At 43.4% G+C, this 21140-nt stretch overlaps 1 protein-coding gene and 1 long non-coding RNA gene across 6 annotated transcripts in view; one reads left to right on the top strand and one right to left on the bottom strand.

Moving 5' to 3' along the window:
• LOC145657536 (NACHT, LRR and PYD domains-containing protein 3-like) overlaps positions 1 to 21140 on the top strand; it is a 49828-nt gene that overhangs the window by 929 nt on the left and 27759 nt on the right. For all 4 annotated transcript variants that reach the window (XM_081712909.1, XM_081712908.1, XM_081712914.1 and 1 more), the window contains exons 2-9: positions 2975 to 3056; positions 3515 to 3622; positions 4891 to 5004; positions 6420 to 6533; positions 7933 to 8046; positions 17541 to 17654; positions 20223 to 20277; positions 20873 to 21077. In XM_081712909.1, coding sequence (XP_081569035.1) covers positions 3573 to 3622; positions 4891 to 5004; positions 6420 to 6533; positions 7933 to 8046; positions 17541 to 17654; positions 20223 to 20277; positions 20873 to 21077 — 766 coding nt within the window. In that variant the 5' untranslated portion in view covers positions 2975 to 3056; positions 3515 to 3572. The remainder of the gene's footprint in view (positions 1 to 2974; positions 3057 to 3514; positions 3623 to 4890; positions 5005 to 6419; positions 6534 to 7932; positions 8047 to 17540; positions 17655 to 20222; positions 20278 to 20872; positions 21078 to 21140) is intronic.
• On the bottom strand, positions 9426 to 15339 carry LOC145657554 (uncharacterized). 2 transcript variants are annotated; one of them, XR_014123339.1, is made up of 2 exons: positions 14502 to 15339; positions 9426 to 10666 (listed from the first exon to the last, which is right to left on the bottom strand). It is a non-coding gene; the product is annotated as an uncharacterized LOC145657554 (long non-coding RNA). The 2 variants fall into 2 exon arrangements; XR_014123340.1 differs by having other exon boundaries at positions 9426 to 10663.

Genomic DNA, 21140 nt, shown 5'->3' with positions numbered 1-21140 from the left:
GTCAGGATAGATATAGTGACATTAATATATAGAAAGTGTATGTAGAGAGAGATCCTCTGGTTTACTGACAGGAGTGATGTGCTGTATATCCACACATTTATATAATGGTAAAAACACCTGTGCATGCAAGCAACATGTGTTCTATGTGAATGAATCTTTTCCAAGACTGAGGAGGTAATTTGGGAAGAGAAGAAGCCCCCCAAACAGTAGAACGACAAAAATTTTATAATATAAATATAATAATAAATATATCATTTTGAGACATTGTTCCTTTATTTTACTATGAAACCTGTTCCATACAGACAATTCATTCAATCGGTCTGCATTTCATAGACTACAGAGTTCATGTGAACCACAGAACCCAACAGAGTTCATGCAAAGCCACAGAATTCTACAGAGTTCATGTAAACCCACAGAACCCATGTGGTTATTTATCCCAGTAAACATACTCGCATTTTGTTAATAGATTATTTTTCTAAATGTCAAGTATTACACATGAAACTGAAATGCCAAGAATTTGAAATACCTTACAGAACACAACAGAAACAGGTTGTTGTATGGTAGTTTCTTTTAAATATTTATTGATCATATGTATCAATAACCTGGTATAACCCACCAGAATAATATCTAGGCAAAGTAGTTAGACATTGTTGTTTCACAGAATATAATTATCAAGATGTTAGCAAAAGTGGTCACTGTGGAGATCATGTCAGAATGTTTCTATTCAAAAGGCCCATAAGTGTTGGAAGAATTATGAGTGAATATTATTTACTTTTGTTGTTCTTTATAATATACTTATCTAGTTAAACGTTATGTCATTGGTTAAAAATACTGGTTGATTATCCAGTTAAACTTTGTGTCATTGGCTGAAGATGTTGGTCGATTATCCAGTTAAACTCTGCATCATTGACTAAAGATATTGGTCAATTATCCAGTTAAACTTTGTATAATTGGCTAAAGATATCACGGTGCTGAGTGTTTCCCACACAGTAAAACTTGTTTGTGTTAAACCCAGAAACTCTGTGTTACTGATAAAATGTAAGTCAGGCATCTTCTTTTTATACTGATATTTTGTGATGAAAAAACAATGTTAGTTGACAGTTACTAACAAGCAGGCATGTTACTCCCTGTGCTCTCTGTATAGGTTTAGTTTCACTTTCATGTTTTAGTGTATTTATCCTCTGGTAATGCAGTGTTTCATATCAGTTGTACTTCCTTTGTCTATTAGTCCTTGAGTTTGGGAGGTTAAATCAGACATTTCAATGTTAGTCATGGCCACCGCATTTCTTTATCAAGTCATTGAGTCAGTTCCAGAGATCTGCTGTGAGATGGTGCCCAAGTACCAGTTATATTGATCGTAGTATAGCCATTTCAATCGACTGTAAAAGCCTTTTTTGTGTATTGTGCATGTTGTCATTTACAAACAACATTGACATTTAAAGTAATATCCGTATTTGTGCTTGATCTCATAGCATTATTAACCTGTTCTCTACTTCACAGTTCTGTAACATCAAGTCCATGCCTGTTATTATACCTTTGATCTCAGTATGGCTTTGTGTTCTGGCCAACACACCAGGTTGAACACATTATAAAGCCAACCAGTGCCAGTCATCCCAGTTCCCTACAGTAGTCTACTACACTTTTGAAACCTTGAAACTATTTTCGACACAACTGCTTCGAACATCTCAATATTTCACAAAGCCTCACTTTCCCTCCACCACCTATAGTGTACTGTAAATGTGTCATGATTAGTCCCTCCCAGCTTCCCTGTTCCGTGTTTTCCATCTTGTGTATTTTAGTTCCATTCTGTAGTTTCGTTTTCTCGGCCCCTCGTTTGATTTTCCACACCTGTCCCTCGATTAGTTCATGCATTTAAACCCTACCTTGTTCCCTTAGTCTTGGTTATATATTGTTTATTTTAATGGTTGTGTTTATTTGAATGCGTGTGTTAGGTTCATTGTGTTTGATTGGTTTAATGTCTGAATGTTTTTGAGAGCCCATGTCTGTATCCCCGTAAGTTTGTACTCCGCGTGTCCTAGCCTTCATGTTTCTTAGCCCTGAGTTTCCCCTGTTTGCTTTTGTGTGTTTTGATTGATCATGTTGGTAATATGACCCTGGACTACACTAACGACTACGATTTTGGATTTGCCCCTATTAAATCTTGCTCTTCTCTGCACATGCGTCTGCCTCCTTACAACTCAAGGTTACACCTATAGTGTACTGTAAATCTAGTGAACTACTGATGTACACTGATTAAGGACAAAGATACCACACCTATAGTGTACTGTAAATGTAGTGAACTACTGATGTACACTGATTAAGGACAAAGATACCACACCTATAGTGTACTGTAAATGTAGTGAACTACTGAGGTATACTGATTAAGGACAAAGATACTACACCTATAGTGTACTGTAACTGTAGTGAACTACTGATGTACACTGATTAAGGACATATAACAGACATGTTGACAGGACTTCTACCACTGTTTCCTCACTAAAGTGTCTTACTTCATTGTGTTGTGATTGCACCACTTTATGTTCCAGATAGTTTCTGTGAGGTCACAGTTTTATATTTCCATCAGACTAGTGTTGATAGATTCTGTCTGTTGTCTCACTAACATACCCTACGTAGTGTTCTATATAGACCCGTCTGTGTGGGGGAATGAGTGAGTGAGTGGGCCATTACAGACACAGCCTGGGTTTATATTTGATTCATTGTCTCTGGTGAGAGAGAGAGAGAGAGAGAGAGAGAGAGAGAGAGAGAGAGAGAGAGAGAGAGAGAGAGAGAGTGTGTGTGTGTGTGTGTGTGTGTGTGTGTGTGTGTGTGTGTGTGTGTGTGTGTGCTAGAAATGACGCGGTTACTCCTCTTCCTGTTGTGCACGTTGGACCTTTACAGTGTCGATTTGCACCTCTTGAATTTTGTGGACAGTCATATGTGATGGGTGTCAGAATGTAATTCTCTGCTTTTTCAGGGGTTACAGTTGGCTCTGCACTGCCACCTACAGTTCTGGAGAAGACTGCATGGATGAACACACTAGTATAACTACATCGCAGGTCTCTCAATATGATGATGAATTTACACTTGAATTTCTTTGTCATTGGGTGTGTTAAGTACTGGTGTTGGATATTTGGGGTTATTTGATGCTTTAGCCGTTGATGGTCAAGTTGCCTGTGCTTTAAGACAGAGTGCACATATATGGGCTGTTACAGTATATGTAAACACACACACACACATTTTATATATATATATATATATATATATATATATATATATATCGCATACAACAAAACTTGTTCTCATACACATATATTGCACATTGTGTTGCTTAAATCTTTATTTTATTTTATATATCTGTATTTTTATATATCTGTATATCTATATATCTATATATTATATATCTGTATTTTTATATTTCTTATTTTTTGCTTCATGTTTGATATCATGATTTTTATTTTTAATATGTTAATGTGAGGTTTATCAGGCATTGATTCAGTGTGTGAACTGTTGACAGGGAGCAGAGAGCAGCATCTCCAGTGTCTAGCTGTGTGTGTGTGAAGAGGAACAACTCCATGATGGAGCCTCATAACTCCAGCAGTGGAGGAGGAACCTCTGACCCAAAGTGAGGGGCTTTCCATCAGCACTTAATCTGAGGAAACAGGAAGAGGGAATATTCAGGATAAATGAGATGTAGTGAAGGATGTAATTACTCAACACTTTCCTCATCTTCATCAGGGTAGAGAGAGCAGAGCCTCCAGCACCCAGCTGATTTACTTTCAGTATTTAATATCATCAGGAGGTGGAGTGAGAGAGCTACCCAGCCAAACACACACACACACACACACACACACACACACACACACACACACACACACACACACACACACACACACACACACACAAATCCCTGTCAGTCATCCTCAGCCATTCCCCTGCTCTCCATCTTCCACTTATTAGTTAGAAGTTCGTTATTCTCCCCTTCACCTGTTGCCACTTCCTCTTCATATTTAAACCAAGTTCTACTATCAGTGCTGTTCTTGTTTCTGTTTGTGTGAGTGTGTGTGTGGTTCATTTGTCTTGCTGAAGGACAGGTGTGTGTGTGTGTGTGTGTGGTATGTTTGTGTACTTGCTGAAAGACAGGTGTGTATGTGTATGTGCTTGGTATGTTTTTTTAGTTGCTGAAGGACAGGTGTGATGTGTGTGTGTGTGTGTGTGTGTGTGTGTGTGTGTGTGTGTGTGTGTGTGTGTGTGTGTGTGTGTGGTATGTTTTTGTTGTTGGACAGGTGTGGTGTGTGTGTTCCTGAAGGACATGTGTGTGTGTGTGGTATGTTTGTCTTGCTGAAGGACAAGTGTGGTGTGTGTGTGTGGTATGTTTGTGTAGTTGCTGAAAGACAAGTGTGATATGTTTGTGTTGCTGAAGGTGTGATGTGTGTGGTGTTTGTCTTGCTGAAGGACAGGTGTGGTGTGTGTGATGTTTGTCTTGCTGTAGGACAGGTGTGGTGTGTGTGTGGTATGTTTGTGTAGTTGCTGAAGGACAAGTGTGATGTGTGTGTGTGTGTGTGTGTCTGGTATGTTTGTGTAGTTGCTGAAGGACAGGTTTGATTTTTGTGTGCGTGTGTGGTATGTTTCTGTTGCTGAAGGACAGGTGTGATGTGTGTGTGGTTCATTTGTCTTGCTGAAGGATGTGTGTGTGTGGTTCGTTTGTCTTGCTGAAGGACAGGTGTGTGTGTGTGGAGAGGTGTGATGTGTGTGTGTGGTATGTTTATGTAGTTGATTCTAATCAAGTGTCCAGTGAGTGCAGGTACCAGGCGGAGTTGATTGGGTAAGAATGTTGTGGGTGTAATTGGTTGTTCTCTAATGTGATTTATTTTCACTTTTCAATATCATCAGGATGTGGAGTGAGAGAGCAGCAAATCCAGCACCCAGCTGTGTGTCTATGAAGAGTGACCAGTCCATGGATGATCCTTTTAACTTCAGTAGTGGACCTGTGACCTCAGTCCTAAGGTGAGTGACACATTACACACTCAGATTCTTTCATAAGTGGGGTAGATTTGTTCCTCCCAGTGTGTGAGGGAGTGAAGTTCCCCCAATAATACATCAATAATACCCCAGTAAACAATGGCACCATTCTACAGGTCAAACTAATAAGGTTGGACCAGACAAGTGGCTGAGGGTTTTCTGGCCCTTAAACATCCCTTCACTGTTGAACTCTTTTGTTTGTTTGTACTGTTAAAGAGAAAAAACACCTGTTATGTCTCCACCAATCACTACCTTCACTCCCATCACTCCTCATCACTCCCTTCACTCCCATCACTCTCCTTCACTCCCTTTATCCCAGTAGTGTAAGGGAGTGTAGTGTAGTCTTATCTCATACAGGTGCCCTACTCCTATATAAGTACTTCTAACTACTAACTACTATAACTATTTGTTTGTCTTTTGTTCTGAGTTCATTTTCTGCTGTGTTTAGGAACAGAAACAGAGTGTCCTGGGTCTACCACACACACGTAGTGGTTAGAGCTGCATCACCACACTAGTGCAGATGCTGGTTTGATCCTCAGACCAGACAAGTCACTTTGTTTTTTCATCAGAAGTGGTTGAGGGTTTTCTCACCCTTAAACCCATCCCATCTGAGGCTTTTCTTCGCTACCCAGCCAGAAACACACACACACACTAATCCCTGTCAGTCATCCTCAGCCATTCCCCTGCTCTCCATCTTCCATTTATTAGTTAGAAGTTCTAGTTATTCTCCCCTTCATCTGTTGCCACTTCCTCTTCATATTTAAACCAAGTTCTACTATCAGTGTTGTTCTAGTTTCTGTTTGCGTGTGTGTGTGTGTGTGTGTGTGTGTGTATGTGTGAGGTGTGTTTGTGTAGTTGCTGAAGGACAGGTGTGTGTGTGTGTGTGTGTGTGTGTTTGTGTAGCTGCTGAAGAACAGGTGTGGTGTGTGTGTATGTGTGTGTGTGTGTGTGTGTGTGTGTGTGTGTGTGTGTGTGTGTGTGGTATGTTTTTTTAGTTGCTGAAGGACAGGTGTGATGTCTATGTGGTATGTTTGTATTGCTGAAAAACAGGTGTTTGTTTTATTGAAGGACAGATGTAATGTTTGTGTAGTTGCTGAAGGACAGGTGTGGTGTGTGTGTGGTTCGTTTGTGTTGCTGAAGGACAGGTGTGGTGTGTGTGTGTGTGGGTGGGTGGTTCGTTTGCCTTGCTGAAGGACAGGTGTGGTGTGTGTGTGTGTGTGTGTGTGTGTGTGTGTGTGTGTGTGTGTGTGTGTGTGTGTGTGTGTGGTATGTTTATGTAGTTGATTCTAATCAAGTGTCCAGTGAGTGCAGGTACCAGGTGGAGTTGATTGGGTAAGAATGTTGTGGGTGTAATTGGTTGTTTTCTAATGTGATTTATTTTCACTATTCAATATCATCAGGAGGTGGAGTAAGAGAGCAGCAAATCCAGCACCCAGCTGTGTGTCTATGAAGAGTGACCAGTCCATGGATGATCCTTTTAACTTCAGCAGTGGACCTGTGACCTCAGTCCTAAGGTGAGTGACACATTACACACTCAGATTCTTTCATAAGTGGGGTAGATTTGTTCCTCCCAGTGTGTGAGGGAGTGAAGTTCCCCCAATAATACATCAATAATACCCCGAGAAACAATGGCACCATTCTACAGGTCAAACTAATAAGGTTGGACCAGACAAGTGGCTGAGGGTTTTCTGGCCCTTAAACATCCCTTCACTGTTGAACTCTTTTGTTTGTTTGTACTGTTAAAGAAAAAAAACACCTGTTATGTCTCCACCAATCACTACCTTCACTCCCATCACTCCTCATCACTCCCTTCACTCCCATCACTCTCCTTCACTCCCTTTATCCCAGTAGTGTAAGGGAGTGTAGTGTAGTCTGATCTCCCACAGGTGCCCCACTCCTATATAACTACTTCTAACTACTAACTACTATAACTATTTGTTTGTCTTTTGTTCTGTGTTCATTTTCTGCTGTGTTTAGGAACAGAAACAGAGTGTCCTGGGTCTACCACACACACGTAGTGGTTAGAGCTGCATCACCACACTAGTGCAGATGCTGGTTTGATCCTCGGACCAGACAAGTCACTTTGTTTTTTCATCAGAAGTGGTTGAGGGTTTTCTCACCCTTAAACCCATCCCATCTGAGGCTTTTCTTCGCTACCCAGCCAGAAACACACACACACACTAATCCCTGTCAGTCATCCTCAGCCATTCCCCTGCTCTCATCTTCCACTTATTAGTTAGAAGTTCGTTATTCTCCCCTTCATCTGTTGCCACTTCCTCTTCATATTTAAACCAAGTTCTACTATCAGTGCTGTTCTAGTTTCTGTTTGTGTGTGTGTGTGTGTATGTGTGAGGTGTGTTTGTGTAGTTGCTGAAGGACAGGTGTGTGTGTGTGTGTGTGTGTGTGTGTGTGTGTGTTTGTGTAGCTGCTGAAGAACAGGTGTGGTGTGTGTGTATGTGTGTGTGTGGTATGTTTTTGTAGTTGCTGAAGGACAGATGTGATTGTGTGTGTGTGTGTGTGTGTGTGTGTGTGGTATGTTTTTTTAGTTGCTGAAGGACAGGTGTGATGTCTATGTGGTATGTTTGTATTGCTGAAGAACAGGTGTTTGTTTTATTGAAGGACAGATGTAATGTTTGTGTAGTTGCTGAAGGACAGGTGTGGTGTGTGTGTGGTTCGTTTGTGTTGCTGAAGGATAGTTGTGATGCGTGTGTGTGTGGGTGGGTGGTTCGTTTGCCTTGCTGAAGGACAGGTGTGATGTGTGTGTGTGTGTGTGTGTGTGGTATGTTTATGTACTTGATTCTAATCAAGTGTCCAGTGAGTGCAGGTTCCAGGTGGAGTTGATTGGGTAAGAATGTTGTGGGTGTAATTGGTTGTTCTCTAATGTGATTTATTTTCACTATTCAATATCATCAGGATGTGGAGTAAGAGAGCAGCAAATCCAGCACCCAGCTGTGTGTCTATGAAGAGTGACCAGTCCATGGATGATCCTTTTAACTTCAGCAGTGGACCTGTGACCTCAGTCCTAAGGTGAGTGACACATTACACACTCAGATTCTTTCATAAGTGGGGTAGATTTGTTCCTCCCAGTGTGTGAGGGAGTGAAGTTCCCCCAATAATACATCAATAATACCCCAGTAAACAATGGCACCATTCTACAGGTCAATCTAATAAGGTTGGACCAGACAAGTGGCTGAGGGTTTTCTGGCCCTTAAACATCCCTTCACTGTTGAACTCTTTTGTTTGTTTGTACTGTTAAAGAGAAAAAACACCTGTTATGTCTCCACCAATCACTACCTTCACTCCCATCACTCCTCATCACTCCCTTCACTCCCATCACTCTCCTTCACTCCCTTTTTCCCAGTAGTGTAAGGTAGTGTAGTGTAGTCTGATCTCCCACAGGTGCCCCACTCCTATCTAACTACTTTTAACTACTAACTACTATAACTACTTGTTTGTCTTTTGTTCTGAGTTCATTTCCTGCTGTGTTTGGGGAGAGATACAGAGTGTCCTGAGTCTACCACACACACGTAGTGGTTAGAGCTGCATCACCACACTAGTGCAGATGCTGGTTTGATCCTCAGACCAGACAAGTCACTTTGTTTTTTCATCAGAAGTGGCTGAGGGTTTTCTCACCCTGTGGTGGAAATTCAGCAAACAAGGAGTCAGATGTGGATAAGAAGATTTTATTGAGTTATTAGTTTCAAAAAATGAGCGTGCCTATTTGCTTCGCTCGCCTTTGGGTGATTTCCCTCCCCTTATATAATAGCCGTAGCGTTCAAGAGAACGAGGGAGGGTTTGCTTCTGCTGAGACCAGATAACTCCTTGGAAGGAGTGTATTTCTTCAAGGACGTTCTCTAGGGAACGTCCTGTTCTTCTAATCTTATGCTAAGCTTTCTCACGCTTTACAATGATAGAGAAAGAAACACAACAATATTTCCTTCACACTTCCCCCCTTTGATTCTTTGTCAATCATCAACATCATCTAGACTTCAATTTTCAATGAATAGTGCCTGGAGGTCATTAAATTCCTCAGAATCCTCATCCACCCCCTTTGGCAGTTCTTGCAACAGTTGATACTGTACACGAGTAAGATTGGTCACCCAGGTGACACAACAATTCATAATACATGGCAGGAAACACATAACCATCAATACGACAATGAGCACAGGAAAAAGCACCGTCACTGTCCAGTGTCCCCACGGGCCCAGGGACGAGGTGAACCATGAGAACCATGAATTGTCTGCTGGGGACGGCTCCTGGATGTCCTGTTTCATATGTGTAATCAGGTCTGTTATATTATCATAATAATCTGGGATGTGAAAACAACATGATACATTTATCTTCTTACACACCCCACCTTCCTCGGCTAGGAGCAAATCTAAGGCCATTCTATTCTGCAGGACTACTTGGCGAATCTGGTGCAATTCTTGGTTTAGGAGTGTAAAAATCGTCTCAGTCCTATTGGCCAGAGTTAGGACTTGCCACGCTAAACCGTTAATCTTATTCAAGGCTGCAGTGGTGCCTCCTCCCAGAAATATAGACCAACCTATTGCCGATGCAGGGGTGGTCCATGGGTCGGCCAGGGTATAGCCATTGTATTTAGCGGGGTGCTGCTTGCCAGTGCCTCGTTTATGTATGGTGTGTGCATGTGCCCCACGTAGTTTGAAAATAGACACTGGCGGGGTTAGGAGTACTGGTGTGCAACATCCTGACCACTGGAACTCATAGTTCTTTCCAGTTTTCTTCCAATTACTGGCCTTGGTAATGGGGAGGGCGGAGTAGGTTTTTGCCCCACATGCCCACATCATTGCCCCCTGTGTAATAGGGTTGACTATACTGTTGCATCTCCCACTAAAGGTTTTTGTGGCATTCCTTAATTCATTTCTTCCCTGAATGGTACAGTTGTGCCCATCCTTATCTAATGCTATATAATTCACCTTACACTCGGTATGTCCTAGATAAGGGTCAGTGTGTTCCCCCCCTTTTGAACACAAGCACCAGTCCCCTTGAATATTAGTTGTATCAAAAGTCATATCGGCTAAATGCATCTTTGTCGTAGTCTCGCAGTCATTATTTCGATGTGCCACTTCTGCCCTCCCATTACCCGCCCAGCCGGGTATTTTCATCGAGCTTATGATTTCTCTAGATAAATTATAAAGCTGTCCTGTTAGCCTATTTAGTTCACATGTAGTCTTATTGGTCATCTGAGTCGCCATGTCATGGGTGATGGGTATGGGCGTCCATGGCACCTGAAAGGGGTGACACACTAGGCAAGACTGGTTTGGCTTGGCAGTGGTTGCCGTCACCAATGCCATTGCACAAGCGATATTGCCTTTGCATCTTTCCTCTGGCAGGAGTTGTCGTCCCGCGATCGGGGCGAGAGTAGTGAGTAGGATAGTGACAAACAGAGAATTCATCATGAGTCCTCAGGTCATTCTGGCGCCTTCTTGCAATGAGTGTGGTGTATCCACGTTGCTCGTCCGTCGGTTTTGACCGCGGTGTTAGTCGTCAGCAGCACTTGGAATGGTCCTCTCCACCTGGGCTGGTTCCACCGCTTCCTTCTGAAGTCCTTTATCAGCACCCAATCACCTGGTTGGTGGGTGTGGAGTGGAGTATCCGTCACCTCGGGAAGAACTGCCTTCACCTGCTTAGACACATGGGAGAGAGATTTGTGCAGAGACACACAATACTGCAAAATTGACTCATTGATCAGGTTAGTATCCCAGTCGGGCGGTCCTATCCCCGTGTTGGGAGGCCGTCCAAACACTCTCAAGCTGATAAGCCTGTTCGTGCCTGCGGTCTGGTTCGGCATTGCCACAGGACGAGGGGAAGGCATTTTACCCAATTCATGCCTGTTTCCTGCGTTAATTTAGCTAGACCTCCTTTAATGGTGCCGTTTGTCCGTTCTACTGCCCCTGCACTAGCAGGGTGGTAACTGCAGTGTTTTCTCATATCTACCCCTAGGTATTTAGTCAAAGCTTTTAGTCCTTCGTGTACGAAGGGTGTCCCATTGTCACTGGACACTCGTTGTGGTAACCCCCACCGGGGAATAATTTCTCTCAATAGCGCTTTTGCTACTGCCTCACTATCTTGTTTTCCCGTTGGGAAGGCCTCCACCCACTTACTAAACATGCACACACACACAAGCATGTATCTCTTTCCTTCAGCTGGTGTCAGTTCTACGAAATCTATTTGCCAATGTTGAAAAGGCTCACTAGGCGGCGGGTGTCCGGCGGGTGCGTGTTTGGTATGATTGTCTCCGTGTGGTGTGTTTTGTGCACATACCAAGCATCGGGAACAAAATTTACTGGTGTGTTTATTCCTGGTACATACCAATGTCTTGTTATGCTCTCCACTATCCCCCCTTTGCTCATGTGACTTCTCCCATGAGCAATCTCAATTGGTCCTTTCATATAAGAAGTGGGGAGACATGGTTTGTTCAAATGATTTATTTGGGTCTGGAATGCCCAACGCTGGCATGACTTGTAACATCTGTTTCAGTGTTGTGAAGGCCGCCTCAGCTTCCGGCGTCCATTCCGGCTATGAGGAATTTGACCCTTTGGTCGGTATTATATCTCTGAGTGGTCCCTCATGTTCTGCATAGGATGGTATGAATGTCCTAGGAACACATTCCTAAAAAGGACAACAGTTGTTTTTTCGTCATGGGCTTTGGTATAGTCAAAATGGCATTCACTCGGTCTTTAGTCAGCATGCGCGTTTGTTCAGTGATGTCATGTCCTAAAAAATGCACTTGCTGCTTACAGAACTGTAATTTGGATTTGGATGCCTTGTGGCCTTCCCCTGCTAAATGATGTAGCAGTGCCACCGTGGCTTGTTTACACGCTTCTCGTGTTCTTCCACAAATCAAAAGATCATCAACGTATTGCAGCAAGGCTGTTCCTTCAGGGAGTTCTAAAGCCTCTAGGCTTCGATGTAAGGCGGCATTGTAAATAGTTGGTGATTCACAATACCCCTGACACAATCTCGTGAATGTGTATGGCTTTCCTTCAAAAGTAAAAGCAAACCAAAATTGGCTATCCTTGTGCACAGGTACGCTAAAGAAAGCGTTGGCCAAATCAACTACACTGAACCACTTACTGTCTGGTGGGATCTGAGAGAGAATGGTGTGCGGGTTTGGAACTTCTGGGGCTCTAGGGTGTACTGCCGCGTTGACAGCCTGCAAATCCTGCACAAATCTCCATTCATCTCTCCCTGGCTTTTTAACTGGGAAAATTGGAGTACGTACTGGTGAGTCTGGGCATGGTACGATAACTCCTGCTTGTTTTAATGATTGGAACACAGGCCTGATGCCCTCCACTGCCGCTGGTTTTAGAGGGTATTGGTGCTGGCATGGTCTGTAATCAGATTTTGGGGTGATGTGGACAGGCTCACATCCTTTTATTAAGCCCACATCATTTTTTCCCTGTGCCCATAACCCTGCAGGAACTGTTTTCAATTCCTCCTCCTCTTCCTCTGAGAGGGTAACAGAGGCTGCCATAATTACTATATTAGGACTTACAAGCTCAACCCCCCTTTTACAATTTAGCCTATACGGGGTTGGCATTTTCCACACATCTATGCTTGGGCTGTACATAATTTTACACTGGGGTTCTTTTATCCAATCAGTTGCGCTCAACACGCGTTTTGTCCACAACCCTACTCTCTGCCAGTCTGGGTCAACATGTGCGCTAGCCAGCGACACATGAGGTGTGGCATGTGAGATTGAATATAAAGATTTCTGTTTAGCTGAGAGCTGCACCACTCCCGCAGCCCACTCGCAGTCCCACGCTATGGCTGTGATAATCAAACTGTCACTGCCCCCTAAGTCAAATTTCTGTTCAAAATCAACATCAGATCCCTCATGGACCTTCATTGTACAGTGAATAGAGTCACTTTGTTTAACTGTCAGCTCACCAGGTAGCGTGTTAGTAACTTCAGTCATAAAATGTGTTAGTACTTCCCCAGCAGTGCACTGCAATTCATACACGTACAAAGGGACTCCTGCCTCTAGCTGGACTCCCTGTGTAGGTGTTTCCCACATAACAAATAACCCCTCTGGGTTGCTGCTAATTGTGCACCCAAGTTTACACATTAAATCTCTAGCTAACAAATTAATTGGACAGGTTTCTGACACCAAAAAGCTGTGTTTGAATTGGCTGCTTCCTAAACTACATTGGAGAGGCTCGGACATCCTTTCATCAATGGGATGACCCCCTACTCCGATTACTGTTATCCCATATCCTGTTCTCATTTTACATTCTATTAAACCTTCTTTTAACACTGAGTGGGTGGCACCACTGTCAACCAAAAACCTAACATTTTTTCCCTCTACTTTCACAGTTACCTCGGGGAGGCCTCTTGGCCCTTTACTAATCTGCTGCAATAGTTGGTAATTTAAATTTGTTACTTCCCTTTTGCCGTCTTCACTCAGTAGTCCGCTGCTGTCCTGCCTCTCCACCGCCCGTCATTCGTGGATAGTGGGATCCAGGTCTGTGCCCCCGTCATATGAGTTATCCTCCTCCGGACAGTTTCTGGCAAAATGTCCAAGCTTTCCACAGTTGTAGCATTCCTGCTCTTCCATCCACTCGTTTTTCCCCTCCTTTTCCTCTTCCTCTGCCTCTTCCGCATCATCAACAACCGTCTCAGTTCAGCCTGTGTTGGTCTGCAGGACTGCACGAATGCCATCAGTTCTTGTCCGAAGCGTCGTCCGCCGATATCACCTGGCTTGCTCAGGCCGTCGGCCGCTTTCATGATGTCGTCTGTAGTCCAGTGACGGTGGACCATAATCACTCCCTCAGGTCCTGACACTTCCAGCATCGGGAACTGTGGGGCATAGCCTACCTCAGGCTCTGTGGAGGACTCTGCAGGGGTGTGGCTTCGGGTACGATGAGCCACTGGTGAGGTTATTGCCTCCAGTTGTCGTCTTAATTCGTCATATGGAGACGGCTTTGGTGTTGATGAAGTTCCTGGTTGGGGATAAGGAGGTGGATTTGCTAGCGCTTGTGGTTGCTGAATCAGCTGGGGGGCTCTCGGCGGGGCGGCATCGAGGTCAGGATCAGCTAAGGAAACACACTGAGACACTTCATTATTACATTTCTTTTGCCCTTCCTGTTTCTTCTGCCTTTTCTCAGCTTCTTCTAACCACATTTTTGCCTTTTCTAGCATATCCTCACTGTTTTTGTCAAAATATTTCCGTGCTTTCTTATCAGCTTCTCTAGGTTTGACCTCGACTCTCTTAATTAATTTTAACAGGTATGCAACACTCAGCGTCCCTGAGGTATTAAACCCATAATGTTTAATCCAAAACGGGACATGTTTGTTTACATGTTCCCCATAATCTTTACTCATTTGAAAAAATAGGCTACTGGAGAGCTTGTCCTTATCGAACTCATACTCCTTACTATTGCCCGCACCCATTTTTTTTTTTTTTTTTTTTTTTTTTACTTTTGGATTCAGGCAACAAACGAACAAAGGAAACTTACCTACTCTCTACAATTTTCCTATTTTTATCTTATTATCCACACCATCTACCCCCGATATGGATTAGTTCCGCTCCAGCAAATCGTGCTAGTATACTGAGTCCACTCCTTTCCCTGCGGGGTGTTCTGTCGGGCCGGGCCTATTTCTTACACTAGTACGTCTACTTAGTGTGCCTATTCTCTTAGGCTGGCGGAGTCCCAGACTCCGGAGTCCTCTAGACCCTATTTTTAAGCCCTAGTATCTCATATACTATGCTACTTTACAGACCCACCCCAGGGTAGACTCAGGCGGATCACTACGTCACTTTCTTCTAGGATTGAATTACTGAACTTCACCACTTACTTTATGTTCGTTAGATCAGGCGGAGCACACCACCGGAGTCAAGCGGGACGTCACTCCCTGGTTAGGTACTTTCCCGTATTCTTGTGGGTTTCCCTCTTTCTCCAGCTCAGTTCTCTCTCTGAGGAGCGTCCTCGAAGTTTAGTCACCGCTGCCCCGCATGGTGCCTCTCGCTGATCCTGCCGACTACGCCAAATTCTGTGGTGGAAATTCAGCAAACAAGGAGTCAGATGTGGATAAGAAGATTTTATTGAGTTATTAGTTTCAAAAAATGAGCGTGCCTATTTGCTTCGCTCCCCTTTGGGTGATTTCCCTCCCCTTATATAATAGCCGTAGCGTTCAAGAGAACGAGGGAGGGTTTGCTTCTGCTGAGACCAGATAACTCCTTGGAAGGAGTGTATTTCTTCAAGGACGTTCTCTAGGGAACGTCCTGTTCTTCTAATCTTATGCTAAGCTTTCTCACGCTTTACAATGATAGAGAAAGAAACACAACAATATTTCCTTCACAACCCTTAAACCCATCCCATCTGAGGCTTTTCTTCACTACCCAGCCAGAAACACACACACACACTAATCCCTGTCAGTCATCCTCAGCCATTCCCCTGCTCTCCATCTTCCACTTATTAGTTAGAAGTTCTAGTTATTCTCCCCTTCATCTGTTGCCACTTCCTCTTCATATTTAAACCAAGTTCTACTATCAGTGCTGTTCTTGTTTCTGTTTGCGTGTGTGTGTGTGTGTGAGGTGTGTTTGTGTAGTTGCTGAAAGACAGGTGTGTGTGTGTGTGTGTGTGTGTGTGTTTGTGTAGCTGCTGAAGAACAGGGGTGGTGTGTGTGAATGTGTGTGTGTGGTATGTTTTTGTAGCTGCTGAAGGACAGATGTGATTGTGTGTGTGTGTGTGTGTGTGTGTGTGTGTGTGTGTGTGTGGTATGTTTTTTTAGTTGCTAAAGGACAGGTGTGATGTCTATGTGGTATGTTTGTATTGCTGAAGAACAGGTGTTTGTTTTATTGAAGGACAGATGTAATGTTTGTGTAGCTGCTGAAGAACAGGTGTGATGCGTGTGTGTGTGTGTGTGTGTGTGGTATGTTTGTGTAGTTCCTGAAGGACAGGTGTGATTGTGTGTGTGTGTGTGTGTGTGTGTGTGTGTGTGTGTGTGTGTGTGTGTGTGTGTGTGTGTGTGTGTGTTTGTGTGGTATGTTTTTTTTAGTTGCTGAAGGACAGGTGTGATGTCTATGTGGTATGTTTTTATTGCTGAAGAACAGGTGTTTGTGTTCTATTGAAGGACAGGTGTGGTTTGTGTGTGGTTCGTTTGTGTTGCTGAAGGACAGGTGTAATGTGTGTGTGTGTGTGTGTGTGGGTGGGTGGTTTGTTTGCCTTGCTGAAGGACAGGTGTAATGTGTGTGTGTGTGTGTGTGTGTGTGTGTGTGTGTGTGTGTGTGTGTGTGTGTGTGTGTGTGGTATGTTTCTGTAGTTGCTGAAGGACAGGTGTGATTGTGTGTGTGGTATGTTTGTTTTGCTGAAGAACAGGTGTTTTGTGTTTTTGAAGGACAGATGTAATGTTTGTGTAGTTGCTGAAGGACAGTTGTGGTGTGTGTGTGTGTGTGTGTGTGTGTGTGTGTGTGTGTGTGTGTGTGTGTGTGGTTCATTTGTCTTGCTGAAGGACATGTGTGTGTGTGTGTGTGTGTGTGTGTGTGTGTGTGTGTGTGTGTGTGTGTGTGTGGCATGTTTGTGTAGTTGCTGAAGGACCGGTTTGATTTCTGTGTGTGTGTGCTATGTTTCTGTTGCTGAAGGACAGGTGATGTGTGTGTGTGTGTGCGTGTGTGTGTGTGGTATGTTTCTGCAGTTGCTGAAGGACAGGTGTGATGCATGTGTGTGTGTGTGTGTGTGTGTGTGTGTGTGTGTGTGTGTGTGTGGTATGTTTGTTTTGCTGAAGAACAGGTGTGGTGTGTGTGTGTGTGTCTGTGTGTGTGGACAGGTGTGATGTGTGTGTGTGTGTGTGTGTGTGTGTGGTATGTTTGTGTACTTGCTGAAAGACAGGTGTGTGTGTATGTGCGTGGTATGTTTTTTTAGTTGCTGAAGGACAGCTGTGATGTGTGTGTGTGTGTGTGTGTGTGTGTGTGTGTGTGTGTGTGTGTGTGTGGTATGTTTGTCTTGCTGAAGGACAGGTGTGGCCTGTGTGTGTGGTATTTTTGTGTAGTTGCTGAAAGACAAGTCTGATGCGTGTGTGTGTGTGTGTGTGTGTGTGGTATGTTTGTGTAGTTGCTAAAGGACAGGTTTGATTTCTGTGTGTGTGTGGTATGTTTCTGTTGCTGAAGGACAGGTGTGATTGTGTGTGTGTGTGTGTGTGTGTGTGTGTGTGTGTGGTTCATTTGTCTTGCTGAAGGACGTGTATGTGTGTGTGTGTGTTTGGTTCGTTTGTCTTGCTGAAGGACAGGTGTGATGTGTGTGTGTGTGTGTGTGTGTGTGTTTGTCTGTGTCTGTGTCTGTGTCTGTGTCTGTGTGTGTGTGTGTGTGTGTGTGAGTGTGTGTGTGTGGACAGGTGTGATGTGTGTGTGGTATGTTTATGTAGTTGCTGAAGGACAGGTGATTCTAATCAAGTGTCCAGTGAGTGCAGGTACCAGGTGGAGTTGATTGGGTAAGAATGTTGTGGGTGTAATTGGTTGTTCTCTAATGTGATTTATTTTCACTATTCAATATCATCAGGATGTGGAGTAAGAGAGCAGCAAATCCAGCACCCAGCTGTGTGTCTATGAAGAGTGACCAGTCCATGGATGATCCTTTTAACTTCAGCAGTGGACCTGTGACCTCAGTCCTAAGGTGAGTGACACATTACACACTCAGATTCTTTCATAAGTGGGGTAGATTTGTTCCTCCCAGTGTGTGAGGGAGTGAAGTTCCCCCAATAATACATCAATAATACCCCAGTAAACAATGGCACCATTCTACAGGTCAAACTAATAAGGTTGGACCAGACAAGTGGCTGAGAGTTTTCTGGCCCTTAAACATCCCTTCACTGTTGAACTCTTCTGTTTGTTTGTACTGTTAAAGAGAAAAAACACCTGTTATGTCTCCACCAATCACTACCTTCACTCCCATCACTCCTCATCACTCCCTTCACTTCCATCACTATCCTTCACTCTGTTTTTCCCAGTAGTGTAAGGGGTAGAACAGTGTGGTCTTACTCACCCACTCCTTCACTTCAAACCCTCTCAGTTGTGTGGTTTCCTGTTCAGTTGTTCAGTTGTCCCTGTTCCACCTCATATGTGTTTGGGTCCATCTAGGAGGTCCTGGTTACCTGAACAGGTGGGACAGTCCAGTTCTGTGATACTGACGCTATAATAAAGTAATAGTGGTGGTTCTGGTCTCATTCATTTTAGAAACTGTTACATGCAGGTGGATGAGATGTCAGGATACAATTGCTGAGGACATTTATTAGGCCTCATTAATCACTATTATAACAGGAAGAACCACACAGCACACAGACCGACTGGGGTAATAAAGAACCATACAGGACACAGACAGACTGGGGTAATAGAGAACCACACAGGACGCAGAGGGACTCGGGTAATAGAGACATTACAGAAAGGGTAAGTTTAGCTAGCATCCCATATCAGTTAACTCCAGCCAGTCATGTAACTTTGTTGTGGAGTCTGTGGTACTGGAGACTCCCAGCCGTACCACACAATAACAGAGGGAAGGAACATTCCTTCACCTTTCTTACCACAAAGATGGTACAGCCTCACAATCTGCAAGAATCATTTCCCATCTCCTACTGTTCAAAACCATCACAAAAGTCAAAAAATGTTTTTAGAGAATGGGTTTCTAAAGATCAAATCAAACATCTGTGTCATATATTTGGGCAATTTTTAGCTTTAAAAGAAAAATAAAATGTAACTACCAAACTGAAGGATTATTGGACACAGTAGGGAACAAATCACAAGTGATGAAAGATAAGTTAAATTGGCTTAGAGAAGTTAAAGCTTTAATTGTTAATAAGGAAAGTTGTTAGTGGTTCATGGTCTGAGCAGTGTGCAGTGGTGTGACTGACACCCCTCACCTCCTGACTCTCTCTGGGTCTGATCTGATGTCTGATTGATGTGTGACTGATTCCCAATACAGCGGCACATAGATTCTGCACCAGAACAACATGGAAATAAACAAAACGTGTTTTAATACTGTAAACAGGTTTCATGATGTGTATCATACAAACATATAATATTTACAGTATTCAGAAATGATCTGTAGCTGATCTCAGACCTATGTTGGTTTTGTAGCACCACAGCAGGGTCAGTAAGATGAGGAACAGGACCAAACTCAGTCCCACAGCCAAACCAACCAGGCCAAGAGAGGAGGAATTACCAGCTGAACTCATGGGAACTGAACAAAGCACATGAATCACAATATTTGCTACATGTTTGATCTGTTCCCTCTTTTAAATTGGTTGTTAAGAAACATTTAAATTCACTGTTTTCTGACCCCTGAGACTCAGCTGTGTGGTGACTCTCCTCTTTCTTGGTGTTTACAGTAGTAGACACCCTCATCTGACTTTGAGACAGTACGGATGGTCATTTCTCCTGCAGTCTGGGTCTGGATGAGTGATCCATCTTTATATAAATCAGATCTGAGGTGTGATGTGATAGTGGAGTGAAGTAAACAGTGTAGAGTCAGAGGATCTCCCTCAGTCACAGGATGGACAAACTCTCCAGAATCACACCACCATCTAGAACAGAGAAAACACTTTACTCATCTGTTACAGAGAGAAGGATTCCAGCATGAACACTGAGTATTACCTAACACGTTTGGGACACAGAATGTAAATAAAATACACCCAATCTTTGGAAAGTAGAATAATGTCACACACACACACACACACAGAGAACTGTTAGAGTAACAGCTTTCTTTATTAACCCTCACCCTGGTTCTTGGTCAGTATCTGATAGTTCTGATAGTGTCCACAGCCTGTCAGGCTTCACCCCTGATTATCCTCCCTTCTGCCCCACAGCCGCTCTGTTACACCTCTCTCTCTCTCTCTCTCTCTCTCTCTCTCTCTCTCTCTCTCTCTCTCTCTCTCTCTCTCTCTGTTCTGGTGCCCTCTGTTCTGTGTGGATGGGGTGCATATAATTGTTTATGTTCCAGTGTTCATTTTCTTGTGTTCATTTCCCAGTATCTGGTGAAGCACCATTCACATAAACATTCTACATCACCAGAGTGAGGGCCAGGGGCAGCTTCTCTGTGGTTATTCTGCTCTACTGTCAGTACAGTGTTTGGGTTGAAGCCATGTATCACATCATCATCAGCATCATGTACACAACCATGAATTTAACTTGGATTAATGTTTATAAACTGTAGATTATCCATTAAAGACTTTGTTTTGTTTGTCCACAGTGACCAGAAGAAGCCTGTAAACATTTCTAAAGAAAAGCTGGAGTCAGTGTTCAAGGTGTGTGTGTGTGTGTGTGTGTGTGTGTGTGTGTGAGGAGGGAAGGGTCTTTATCATTAGAGTGTGTGTGTGTGTGTGTGTGTGTGTGTGTGTGTGTGTGTGAGTGTGTGTGTGTGTGAGTGTGTGTGTGTGTGTGTGTGTGTGTGAGGAGGGAAGGGTCTTTATCATTAGAGTGTGTGTGTGTGTGTGTGTGTGTGTGTGTGTGTGTGTGAGTGTGTGTGTGTGTGTGTGTGTGTGTGTGTGTGTGTGTGTGTGTGAGGAGGGGAAGGGTCTTTATCATTAGAGTGTGTGGATCACAGATCATGATGAGACTCTGTGGTTTACTGGTTCATGCTTTACTTTAATGGCTTTTTGTAATTTAACTGATAATGAACGAAACTGAAACTTCACAAACTATTCTAACTTTCTAAAATTAACTAACATTTAAACTTTAAGATACAGCCCAGTTAATGTGATGCTTATGTTCTTTTATAAGCCATAATGTGCACATGACCACCCAATCCCACTCAGTTCAGTCCTCTCTTCTGTTTAATTGATTATCCTGTGTTAAAATCATCTGTATATGACACTAGTTTTACTGATACTGTTTATTCAGGAGCTGGAGGACAAAATCATCTCTCTGGTGAAGAATGAGCTGAAGAGATTTAAGAATCTACTGAGCTCAGATTACCCAGCATGTACTGAGAGACAGGTGGAGGATGAGGAGGATCAGAGCAGTGTCAGAGAGGGGGCTCTGGAGATCACACTGCACTTCCTGAGGAAGATGAACCAGAAAGACCTCGCTAACACACTACTGACCAGTAAGAGTTCTGGGTCATGACATTATTACATTTAGCAGGTGCTTTTAATGAAGGAAAAATAAA

This window comes from Electrophorus electricus, chromosome 1 (assembly GCF_041902795.1).
Source record: "Electrophorus electricus isolate QZ-2024a chromosome 1, ASM4190279v1, whole genome shotgun sequence".
NCBI lineage: Eukaryota > Metazoa > Chordata > Actinopteri > Gymnotiformes > Gymnotidae > Electrophorus > Electrophorus electricus.
The sequence above is the reverse complement of the archived record's forward strand: the minus strand, read 5'-3'. Positions and strand labels throughout refer to the sequence as shown.